The sequence below is a fragment of the Salmo salar genome, chromosome ssa10 (assembly GCF_905237065.1).
Source record: "Salmo salar chromosome ssa10, Ssal_v3.1, whole genome shotgun sequence".
NCBI lineage: Eukaryota > Metazoa > Chordata > Actinopteri > Salmoniformes > Salmonidae > Salmo > Salmo salar.
In genome coordinates this window covers 97,833,276-97,846,188 of record NC_059451.1, presented here as the reverse complement: position 1 = coordinate 97,846,188, position 12,913 = coordinate 97,833,276, and the positions used below count along the sequence as shown (strand labels likewise).

At 41.1% G+C, this 12,913-nt stretch overlaps 1 protein-coding gene across 1 annotated transcript in view; it reads left to right on the top strand.

The window, feature by feature from the left end:
• The window catches only part of LOC106561308 (CD44 antigen), a 39,952-nt gene that overhangs the window by 11,326 nt on the left and 15,713 nt on the right, over positions 1–12,913 (top strand). Inside the window, exons 2-4 of the mRNA XM_014125121.2 lie at positions 3,301–3,472; positions 5,238–5,377; positions 5,576–5,674. Of these exons, the coding sequence (XP_013980596.1) occupies positions 3,301–3,472; positions 5,238–5,377; positions 5,576–5,674 (411 nt within the window). The remainder of the gene's footprint in view (positions 1–3,300; positions 3,473–5,237; positions 5,378–5,575; positions 5,675–12,913) is intronic.

The window sequence follows — 12,913 nt, the reverse complement described above, 5'->3', positions numbered from 1 at the left end:
TGTTTTGGTTCGAAATAATCCATAGTTATATCCAAATAGCTCCGTTTTGTTCGTGCGTTCAAGTCACTATCCGAAGGGTGACGCGTCGGCGCATTTCGTGACAATTTTTTTTTAAATGTTCCATTACCGTACTTCGAAGGATGTCAAACGCTGTTTAAAATACATTTTTTATGCTATTTTTCTCGTAAAATAGTGATAATATTCCAACCGGGCGACGTTGTGTTCATTCAAACGCTGAAAGAAAAAATGGAGTCGTCTCGTGCACACGCGCCTCAGTGTCATTGTTCTCAGAAGGACCACTCACAAAAACCCCTGCTGTTTTTCGCCAAGAGACTGGAAAGCTCTCATTCCACTTTCTGGCGCCTTCCTAGAGCCAATGGAAACCTTAGAAAATGTCACGTTACAGCAGAGATGCTGTATTTTTGATAGAGATGCCCTTGAAGGAGAACAAATTGTCAGACAGGGCACTTCCTGTATAGAATCTTCTCAGGTTTTGGCCTGCCATATGAGTTCTGTTATACTCACAGACACCATTCAAACAGTTTTAGAAACTTTAGAGTGTTTTCTATCCAAATCTACTAATTATATGCATATTCTAGTTTTTGTGCAGGAGTAGTAACCAGATTAAATCGGGTATGTTTTTTATCCGGCCGTGAAAATACTGCCCCCTATCCCAAACAGGTTAATACTTTCAGGAGTAATATGTTTCTTAAGAAGTCACATACGTTGCATGGACTCACTGTGTGCAATAATAGTATTTAATTAACATGATTTTTGAATGACTACCTCATCTCTGTACCCCACGCATACAATTATCTGTAATGTCAAGCTGGGAATTTCAAATACAGATTCAATCAGATTCAATTCCACAGTTAAGTTATTAATTCCACTTTGGATGGTGTATCAATACACCTAGTCACTACAAAGATACAAGCGTCCTTCCTAACTCAGTTGCCGGAGAGGAAGGAAACCTCTCAGAGATTTCCCAATGAGGCCAATCGTTACAGTTACAGAGTTTAATAGCCATGACAGGACAAACTGAGGATTGGTCAACCACATTGTAGTTACTCAACAATTCTAACTTAAATGACAGAGTGAAAAGAAGGAAGCCTGTACAGAAAAAAAATATTCCAAAGCAGGCATCCTGTTTGCAATAAGGCACTAAAGACAACTTTATGTCCTGAATACAAAGAGTTAGGTTTGGGGTAAAAACACAACACATCACAGCTTCATATTTACAGCTTCATATTTTCAAGCATAGTGATGGCTGCATCATGTTCTGGGTATGCTTGCCATCGGCAAGGTATACAGAATTTTCTATGATAAAAATAAATGCAATAGAGCTAAGCACAGGCTAAATCCTAGAGGAAAACCTGTCTTAGTCTGCTTTCCAACAGATATCGGGAGACAAATTCACCTTTCAGCAGGACAATAACATAAAACACAATGGCAAATATACACTGGAATTGCTTACCAAGATGACATTTAAAAAATAATAATGTGCAAACATTGTGTATAATCCAGGTGTGTAAAGTTCTTAGAGACTTACCAAGAAAGACTCACAGCTGTCATCACTGTCAAAGGTGATTCTAACATGTATTGACTCAGGGGGTTGAATACAGTGGCTTGCAAAAGTATTCACCCCCTTGGCATTTTTCCTATTTATTTTGCCTTACCACCTGGAATTAAAATGGATTTTTAGGGGGGTTGTATCATTTGATTTACTCAATATTCCTACCACATTGAAGATGCTAAATATTTTTATTGTGAAACAAACCTGAAATTAGAAGAATAAAAATGGAAAACTTGAGTGTGCATAAATATATTTTTTTCTTTAAGTAATGGCTTTTTTCTGGCCACTCTTCCATAAAGCCCAGCTCTGTGGAAAAAGTCAAGGGGTATGAATACATTCTGAAGGCATTGTGTGTTATAGCCCTGAAGCGACAATGAACAATGACATGACAGATAATTAGAAACTTGTGCTCATGATTTATGGTTGTGTGCATTCGTGCATGTGCGTATGTGTGTGTGTGTTTACTCCAGTGAAACAAAATATTGTGAAACAGAACCATACTGAGGTTAAAAAACGAGTGATATATTACATATATGAGTGATATATTACATGATATCTTACAGCACTTAGTCTGCATCGAAACCATTATGAAATGTAATAACTCATAGGAAAATGTATGAACATGACTAGCTTGAATACATTTGTAAGATGAGTTGTATTCATCTGTATGCTGTCTATTGTCTAGGAGCATAGTCATATGTATGCTGAGTGACACAATGGCAATCAACGACCTCAACAACTTTATAATGGCAGTTAGGGTTATTCAAATGTGCAAAATATGTTTCATTTTACAGTAAAACAGCCTCAAAATAGGCCTCTACAAAGCCTTGTAAAACCAAGCATGAATGAACTGTAAAGAGACTATTACAGGAAACCAGTGAATCTGACTGTAGCAGCTGGCCAGTTGGTATTTATTGAAGTATAGGCTGGGACATGTGTCTGTTTATAGGAAGCGAAACTCAAGAGCACATGCATACTAATTGTATACATGATTTGCATAATCTCTATGTATTGCAATGTGTTGAAAGCTTAAATGTAGGCTTATACAGGTGAAAAAGATAACAAAGACAAAGCTAACAGACATTACTATTTATATAGAGGTACTCAGGTTATGATAGTGCTGGATAAATACAAGTACGTCAGAGCTACAGTGAGGTCACAACTGGTCCCATATTTGTCATTTACTGAGTGATTGAGTGATATACTAGAAGAACTAGCTACTGATTTCAGAGGTATTTCCCAAGACCCCTATTCAACAACGATAAGTGTTAAGAAGTGTTAAGTGTTAAGAAGTTTTAGAAAAGCAACATAATTATGTCAGATTTCTTTTTCTGACGATAGGTGGTTGAAATAACATAATTACAAGGGAACTTGGCTTAACTGTTTTTACATTTTCTTGTAAACCCAAATTTGTGATGGGAACTTTATTGTGAACGCCAACTTAACTGCTAATGCCAGGGGGATATTAATTTGTTTCACCTACCTGTTTTGTTTGTCACCAGTTGGTCTTGTTGCTATGTACGTTGCTAGTGAATGCCTAGTTCTTTTCAGAACATATTGAAAAGTAACCTTTCTTCGTTGTGTTCTTTCATTTTCTTTGACGAAGTCTAAATATTATACAGTTTTTAAAATTCATAGTTACAAAATGTCCGCCATGCAGTCACAGTGTCTCACAGGCTGATTTCCTCAATACTAACCTCTCTCTCACCTTCTCTTCCTTCCCCCAGCTATAATAAAGTCCCGTAGCTGCAGCCATGCTGGAGTGTTCCACGTGGAGGGAGAAGCTCGCTACTCGTTGACCTTTGGCCTGGCCAAGAAACTGTGTGAAAGCCTGGGCGGCACCATCGCCAGCAAGGAACAGGTCACCGAGGCCCACGCCCAAGGCCTAGAGACCTGTAGGTGAGGTCACCCATCCATCTTTATGACTACACAGTGTCCTCTTTGGGACCCACATGATGTGCTTTATCAACGGGTAAATAATTAAATGGATATCAGCAAAAGGACTCCATAAGACTAAGTCACTGTTCCAATATCCACACGAGCGTACCATTTAGAATCAAGCAATGTATTGGATGTGTGTGGTATCCTAGCATGTATATTAAAACGGAAGTGTAAATCTTTCATGTGTTTTTTTATTTGTAGTAGACTACTTACTCATTGAATGACCTACATTAATTAAAACCAAAACGGTAATGGTCAAGAAATTGTATTATTATGTAACATTTTATCATGTTCCTTATCTCAACCTAAACACTTCTAGCAGTTTTGGTTGACTGTGTCAATACTAATAAATGTTTTACTACTTTAGTGTTTAATTACCTATTTAGAAAAGTACAAGGACATAGCAAAAAGCAACAGTCGTGTCGTAGATTACACTGAACAAAAATATAAATGCAACATGTAAAGGGTTGGTCCCATGTTTCGTGAGCTGAAATAAAAGATCCCAGAAATGTCCAATATGCACAAAAAGTTGATTTATCTCTAATTTTGTGCACAAATTTGTTTACATCACTGTTAGTGAGCATTTCTCCTTTGCCAAGATAATCCAACCAGCTGAGGTGTGGAATATCCATAAGCTTATTAAACAGCATGATCATTACACAGGTGCACCTTGTTTTGGGGACAATAAAAGGCCACTCAAAAATTTGCAGTTTTGTCTCACAACACAATGCCACAGATGTCTCAAGTTTTGAGGGGAGCGTGCAGTTGGCATGCTGACTGCAGCAATGTCCACCAGAGCTGTTGCCAGAGAATTTAATGTTGTTTTTTCTACCATGAGCCGCGTCCAACCTCGTTTTAGAGAATTTAGCAGTATGTCCAATCGGCCTCACGACCGCAGACCACATGTATGGCGTCGTGTGGGAGAGCGGTTTGCTCATGTCAACGTTGTGAACAGATTGTTCCTTTGGAGCGGTGGGGTTATGGTACAGGCAGGCATAAGCTATGGACAACGAACACATTTGCATTTTTTTCGATGTTAAGAGATACCGTGATGAGATCTTGAGGCCCATTGTTGTGCCATTCATCCCCCAAAATAATTTCAGGGCTCCCGAGAGGCGCAGCGGTCTAAGGCACTGCATCTCAGTTCAAGAGGCGTCACTGCAGTCCCTGGTTCGAATCCAGGCTCCATCACATTCGGCCGGGATTGGGAGTCCCATAGGGTGGCGCACAATTGCCCCAGCATTGGCCGGGTTTGGCCGGGGTAGTCCGTCATTGTAAATAAGAATGTGTTCTTAACTGACTTGCCTAGTTAAATAAAGGTTCAATAAAAAATAACCTCATGTTTCAGCATGATAATGCATGGCCCCATGTCCCAGTTCTTCCATGGCCTGTATACTCACCAGACATGTAACCTATTGAACATGTTTGAGATGCTCTCGGTCGACGAGTACGACAGCGTTTTCCACTTCCCGCTAATATCCAGCAACTTTTCACAGACAATAAAGAGGAGTGGTACAACATTCCACAGGCCACAATCAACAGCATGATCAACTCTATGCGAAGGAGATGTATCGCGCAGCATGAGGCAACTAGTGGTCACACCATATAGTGAATGGTTTTCTGATCCATGCCCCTACATTTAAAAAAAAAGTTATCTGTGACCAACAGATGCATATCTGTATTCACAGTCACGTGAAATCCAAATGCTAATATTTGATTTTAGATATGGTTGGATCAGCAACGGAAATACCACCATCCTCAGACAGAAGGCCCATGTTAACTGTGCCAACAACATGACAGGAGTCTTCTTCCACCATGACGCTCCGGACCAACCCTTTGATGCCTTCTGTTTCCATGCATCAGGTGAGTTTTTCTTTTTTCATAGTTCATAGTTCATATTGACCAGGTTTGGCATGAGCTCCTTGAGAGACAATCACTAAAACACTTGTACATCTTAATGATTCTTGCCATTCTTAGAACTTGAACAGTAACATGTGCTGGAGACAATTGCACATTTTTGCTTCATTTCTGATCCTTGATCCCAACCTCTGATTTTGACAGATTTGTCTGTGAAGAACTGTGATTTGGCCATCAACCCTGATTCAACAGGACCAGAGAGTGTTCAGTTGACAGATAAAGACCTTGCTTTTGATGCTGCAGGTCAGTCCCGTCTTTTTCACCATCTACATTATCAACACCACAATCAAGAGAATCAACAAAATCATGACATTTTCCATCTCCTCTGTATTTCATACAGTATGCCAATCTGCAGCTACACTATCTAATAAGTAAGCCCTGTCCGAGCCCATAGGGGCAGGAGCCTCCTGATTCTGTAGCATATGACAGCTTTCTTGTACAAGTCCAATCCCTGGACAGGAGGCTAGTCTGTCACAAGGTTTACACTATCGCTTAAGACCCGTGGATCTTTACAATACTCCCTTTTTGTTTACAAGATCCTACTTTGGAAACTTCTGTCTTATCTAACTTTGCTGTTGAAGTATAGACACCTGCGTTGCCTAACCTGTTCACAGGAGCTCTTGAGGTTCTAAGGGTCTCCACCGAGGTAAGTAAATCTGCTTTTATTATTAACATACCGTACTGCTAGATCAAAATTCTAAATACATTTCATATTGATGTTCTGGTGCCATTCGGGCAAGTTAAAGTATTGATCTGGGAATTATTTGTGGAGGAATTTGATTTTATATAAACTCTGCAAAAAAAGAAACGTCCTCTCACTGTCAAGTGTGTTTATTTTCAGCAAACTTAAAACTTTTTAGGGATAGGCGGGACAATTGTAAATCATTGTCATGTCCTGACCAGCAGAGGGAGGTATGGTATCAGTTTTGGGTCAGGATGTGGCAGGTTTTTTGTATGTTAAGGGGTTTGTGTTGGTGATTAGACTCCCAATTGAAGGCAGGTGTGTTGAGTTGCCTTTGATTGGGAGTCTTACATATTGGTGTGTGTTTTTCTTTGGGGTTGTGGGTAGTTGTTTTTGCACTGTGTTTTGTATAGCCTGCAAAACTGTTGCTGTTGTGAGTATCATTTATTGTTTTGTTTTTTCACTGTGGATGCTTTGCGTGTGTCTCATTAACCTGTTTAGGATAGGGGGCAGTATTGACACGGCTGGATAAAAACATACCCGATTTAATCTGGTTACCACTCCTACCCAGTAACTAGAATATGCATATACTTATTACATATGGATAGAAAACACCCTAAATTTTCTAAAACTGTTTGAATGGTGTCTGTGAGTATAACAGAACTCAAATGGCAGGTCAAAACCTGAGAGATTCCTTTACAGGAAGTGGCCTGTCTGACCATTTCTTGAACTTGTTTTCCATCTCTATCATTTACTAAGGATCTCTGCTCTAACGTGACACTTCCCACGTCGTCCATAGGCGCTCAGAGCCCGGGAAAAAACAGAATGTCGTCATTCCAGCCCCAGGCTGAAACACATTATCGCCTTTCTCAAGTGGCCGATCAAGGGACACTGGCTTATGCGCGTGACCCCGACCGCCCCCGCCTTTGGGATTTTTTCCTCTGTTTGCCGAAAAGGAGATTCCCTGTCGGAATATTATCGCTTTTCTACGAGAAAAATGTTGTAAAAATTGATTTTAAACAGCGGTTGACATGCTTCGAAGTACGGTAATGGAATACTTAGAATTTTATTGTCACGAATTGCGCCATGCGCGCGACACTTCTTTACTATTTCGGATAGTGTCTGGAACGCACGAACAAAACGCCGCTATTCGGATATAACGATGGATTATTTTGGACCAAACCAACATTTGTTATTGAAGTAGCAGTCCTGGGTGTGTATTCTGACGAAGACAACAAAAGGTAATCAAACTTTTATAATAGTAAATATGATTATGGTGAGTGCTAAACTTGCCGGGTGTCTAAATAGCGAGCCCGTGATGCCTGGGCTATGTACTTAGAATATTGCAAAATGTGCTTTCACCAAAAGCTATTTTAAAATCGGACATATCGAGTGCATAGAGGAGGTCTGTATCTATAATTCTTAAAATAATTGTTATGCTTTTTGTGAACGTTTATCGTGAGTAATTTAGTAAAATGTTAGCGAATTCCCCGGAAGTATGCTAGTTCTGAACGTCACATGCTAATGTAAAAAGCTGGTTTTTGATATAAATATGAACTTGATTGAACAAAACATGCATGTATTGTATAACATAATGTCCTAGGGTTGTCATCTGATGAAGATCATCAAAGGTGAGTGCTGCATTTAGCTGTCTTCTGGGTTTTTGTGACATTATATGCTGGCTTGAAAAATGGGTGTCTGATTATTTCTGGCTTGGTACTCTGCTGACATAATCTAATGTTTTGCTTTCGTTGTAAAGCCTTTTTGAAATCGGACAGTGTGGTTAGATTAACGAGAGTCTTGTCTTTAAATGGCTGTAAAATAGTCATATGTTTGAGAAATTGAAGTAATAGGATTTTTAAGGTTTTGAAAATTGCGCCACAGGATAGCAGTGGCTGTTACGTAGGTGGGACGAATTCGTCCCGCCTAGCCTAGAGAGGTTAACCTCTCGACCGACTGCCCGGAGCCGCCAGAGTGGCCCGACTGCCCGGAGCTGCCAGAGTGGCCCGACTGCCCGGAGCTGCCAGAGTGGCCCGACTGCCCAGAGCTGCCAGAGTGGCCCGACTGCCCGGAGCTGCCAGAGTGGCCCGACTGCCCGGACCTGCCAGACTGGCCCTCCTGTCCTCCGGCCCAGCCCGAGTGGCCCGCCTGTCCTCCGGCCACCCCCGACTGGCCCGCCTGTCCTCTGGCCCAGCCAGAGTGGCCCGCCTGTCCTCCGGCCCAGCCCGAGTGGCCCGCCTGTCCTCCGGCCCAGCCCGAGTGGCCCGCCTGTCCTCCGGCCCAGCCCGAGTGGCCCGCCTGTCCTCCGGCCCAGCCCGAGTGGCCCGCCTGTCCTCCGGCCCAGCCCGAGTGGCCCTCCTGTCCTCCGGCCCAGCCCGAGTGGCCCTCCTGTCCTCCGGCGTGGCCCTCCTGTCCTCCGGCCCAGCCCGAGTGGCCCGCCTGTCCTCCGAAGTGGCGACGACGAAGGTGGAGCGAGGTCCACGTCCTGCACCTGAGCCACCTCCAGGATAGGTGGGTTGGGGAGGGAGGGTGTAGCACAGTGCCGTCGTTGACGGCAGCCACCCTCCCTTTCCTCCCTTATTGTTTAGGGGTTATTGTTAATTGTTTTTTTGGGGGTTACATTTTTTTGTTGTATTTTCTGTTGTTAGGTGCATTCCGGGGTCTGCACCTTGAGGGGGGGGGGGGGGTACTGTCACGTCCTGACCAGCAGAGGGAGGTATGGTATCAGTTTTGGGTCAGGATGTGGCAGGTTTATTGAATGTTAAGGGGTTTGTGTTGGTGATTAGACTCCCAATTGAAGGCAGGTGTGTTGAGTTGCCTTTGATTGGGAGTCTTATATAGTGGTGTGTGTTTTTCTTTGGGGTTGTGGGTAGTTGTTTTTGCACTGCGTTTTGTATAGCCTGCAAAACTGTTGCTGTTGTGAGTATCATTTATTGTTTTGTTTTTTCACTGTGGATGCTTTGCGTGTGTCTCATTAACTTCTTGGGGCTATGTGGGATGCTAGCGTGCCACCCGTGGTGCACCCTATCAACAGCAGGTGCATTTCAAGAGCGGCAAATTTGAAACCAAATAAATGTCAAAATTCAAATTTTTCAAACATACAACTATCTTACACCCTTTGAAAGATAAACATCTCCTTAATCTAACCACGTTGTCTGATTTCAAAAAGGTTTTACGGCGAAAGCATAAAGTTAGATTATGTTAGGAGAGTACATTGACAATAGCTGTGTGTAATGTTTTGTCAATTCAAAGACAGGCGTCACCAAAACCATAATACCAGCTAAAATGATGCACTAACCTTTTACAATCTCCATCAGATGACACTCCTAGGACATTATGTTAGACAATGCATGCATTTTTAGTTCTATCAAGTTCATATTTATATCCAAAAACAGCGTTTTACTATTGCATTGATGTTGAGGAAATCGTTTCCCTCCAATAACCGGCAGTCAAATCAGCACCACAAATTAAATAATTAAAATTAGAAAACATTGGTAAAATATTATATTGTCAATTAAAGAATTATAGATTTACATCTCTTGAACGCAATCAACTTGCCAGATTTAAAAATAACCTTACTGGGAAATCACACTTTGCAATAATCTGAGCACTGCGCCCAGAAAAATACGCGTTGCGATACAGACTAGACGTCATGTTGGGGAGATCTAAAATCGAAAATACTATGTAAATAATCCATTACCTTTGATTCTCTTCATCAGATGTCACTTCCAGGTATCACAGGTCCATAACGAATGTAGTTTTGTTCAAAAAAGCTCATCATTTATGTCCAAAAATCTCCGTCTTGTTAGCACATGATCTAAGCCAGCCGGACTTCTCGTCATGAACGAGGGGAAAAAATATATTTACGTTCGTTCAAACATGTCAAACGTTGTATAGCATAAATCATTAGGGCCTTTTTTAACCAGAACATGAATAATATTCAAGGTGGACGAATGCATACTCTTTTATAACGTATTGGAACGAGGGTACCCAACATGAACTCGCGCGCCAGGTGTCTAATGGGCCATCATCGTTCCATGGCTCTTGTTCGGTCAGATCTCCCTCCAGAAGACTCAAAACACTTTGTAAAGGCTGGTGACATCTAGTGGAAGCAATAGGAAGTGCCAAAATATTCCTCAGCCCCTGTGTTTTTCAATGGGATAGGTTTAAAGGTAATACAACACATCAGGTATCCACTTCCTGTCAGAAAATGTCTCAGGGTTTTGCCTGCCAAATGAGTTCTGTTATACTCACAGACACCATTCAAACAGTTTTAGAAAATGTAGGGTGTTTTCTATCCATATGTAATAAGTATATGCATATTCTAGTTACTGGGTAGGAGTGGTAACCAGATTAAATCGGGTATGTTTTTTTATCCAGCCGTGTCAATACTGCCCCCTAGCCCTAACAGGTTAAAGAATTATAGATTTACATCTCTTGAACGCAATCAACTTGCCAGATTTAAAAATAACCTTACTGGGAAATCACACTTTGCAATAATCTGAGCACTGCGCCCAGAAAAATATGCTTTGCTATACAGACAAACGGCCATGTTGGAGAGATCTAAAATCGAAAATACTATGTAAATAATCCATTACCTTTGATTCTCTTCATCCGATGTCACTTCCAGGAATCCCAGGTCCATAACGAATGTAGTTTTGTTCAAAAAAGCTCATCATTTATATCCAAAAAGCTCCGTGTTGTTAGCACATGATCTAAGCCAGCCGGACTTCTCGTCATGAACGAGGGGAAAAAATATATTTACGTTCGTTCAAACATGTCAAACGTTGTATAGCATAAATCATTAGTGCCTTTTTTAACCAGAACATGAATAGTATTCAAGGTGGACGAATGCATTCTCTTTTAGAACGTATTGGAACGAGGGTACCCAACATGAACTCGCGCGCCAGAGTCTAATCGGCCATCACCGTTCCATGGCTCTTGTTCGGTCAGATCTCACAGTAAAAGACTCAAAACACTTTGTAAAGGCTGGTGACATCTAGTGGAAGCAATAGGAAGTGCCAAAACATTAATCAACCCCTGTGTGTTTCAATGGCATAGGCTTAAAGGTAATTCAACACATCAGGTATCCACTTCCTGTCAGAAAATGTCTCAGGGTTTTGCCTGCCAAATGAGTTCTGTTATACTCACAGACACCATTCAAACAGTTTTAGAAACTTTAGGGTGTTTTCTATCCATATATAATAAGTATATGCATATTCTAGTTACTGGGTAGGATTAGTAACCAGATTAAATCGGGTACGTTTTTTTATCCAGCCGTGAAAATCCTGCCCCCTAGCCCCAACAGGTTAAAAGAAAATTATTATCCACCACTCTGCTGCATTTTGGTCCTCTCTCCAACACCACGACATAACCTGTGACAATCATGCAGCGTCTTGTGTCACGATCGCAGATTTTAGAAAAACAACAAATGCCGGTACATATAAGTGTCTTATAACTTGTTAATATAACTGCACTGTCCAATTTACAGTAGCTATTACTGCGAAAATCATTTCACTTGATCAACTCTAACATTGTCAAATAAGCACCAATCGGGGTCAAACAAAGCTAGCTAGATAGGCAATGAGCTGGGCTTTACGGGGAGTAAACCCTGTATCTGTCACAAAATGTATTCAGAGTTATGAAATCTGGTTGTTTTGCAAATGTTGAACTTATAATATGGCTACTAATACTGGAAAAGCTAAATCAAAGTCCAAGTATACAGATTTTATGATATTCTTGCAGAAATATGTAATATGAATGCAAATATCTTCTCAACGATTTGCCCAAATGTACCTGGGTGACTTCACACTAAATGTCATGTTGTTCGCTCATACTTCAAGTTATCCATCTGAAACTTTGCACATACACTGCTTCCATCTTGTGGACACTATCGAAATTACCAGAGTGATGGCTATAACAGTGACCTTCTCTTGCATTTCAAAGATGGTGGTAAAAAACACTGGTTGTTTTTTTTTTGTATTTTCTTCTACCATATCTACTGTGTTATATTCTCCTACATTCAATTTCACATTTCCACACACTTTACAGTGTTTCCTTTCAAATGGTACCAAGAATATGCATATCCTTGCTTCAGGGCCTGAGCTACAGGCAGTTAGATTTGGGTATGTAATTTAGGCGAAAATTGAAAAAAAGGGGACTATCCTTAAGAAGTTTTAAGACATTGAGGTCAGTCAATGCGGACATTTCAAGAACTTTGAAAGTTTCAAGTGCTGCCGAAAAAACTATCAAGCGCTATGATAAAACTGGCTCCCACGAAGACCGCCACAAGACCCAGAGTTATCTCTGCTGCAGAGGATAAGTTCATTAGAGTTAACTGCACCTGAGATTGCAGCCCAAATAAATGCTTCACAGAGTTCATGTAACAGACACAACTCAACATTAATTGTTCAGAAGAGAATGTGTGAATCAGGCCTCCATGGTCAAATTGCTGCAAAGAAACCACTACTTTAAAAAGATATATTTAACCTTTATTTAACCTTTATTTAACTAGGCAAATCAGCTAAGAACAAATTCTTATTTACAATGACGGCCTACACTGGCCAAACACAGACGACTCTGGGTCAATTCTGTGCCGCCCAATGGGCACCTACTAAAGGACGCATATAAGAAGAAGAGACTTGCTTCGGCCAAGAAACACAAGCCATGGACATTGGACCGGTGGAAATCTGTCCATTGGTCTGGAGTCCAAACTAGATATTTTTGTTTCTTTGTGAGACGCAGTGTAGGTGAACAGATAATCTCCGCATGTGTCGTTCCCACCGTGAAGCATGGAGGAG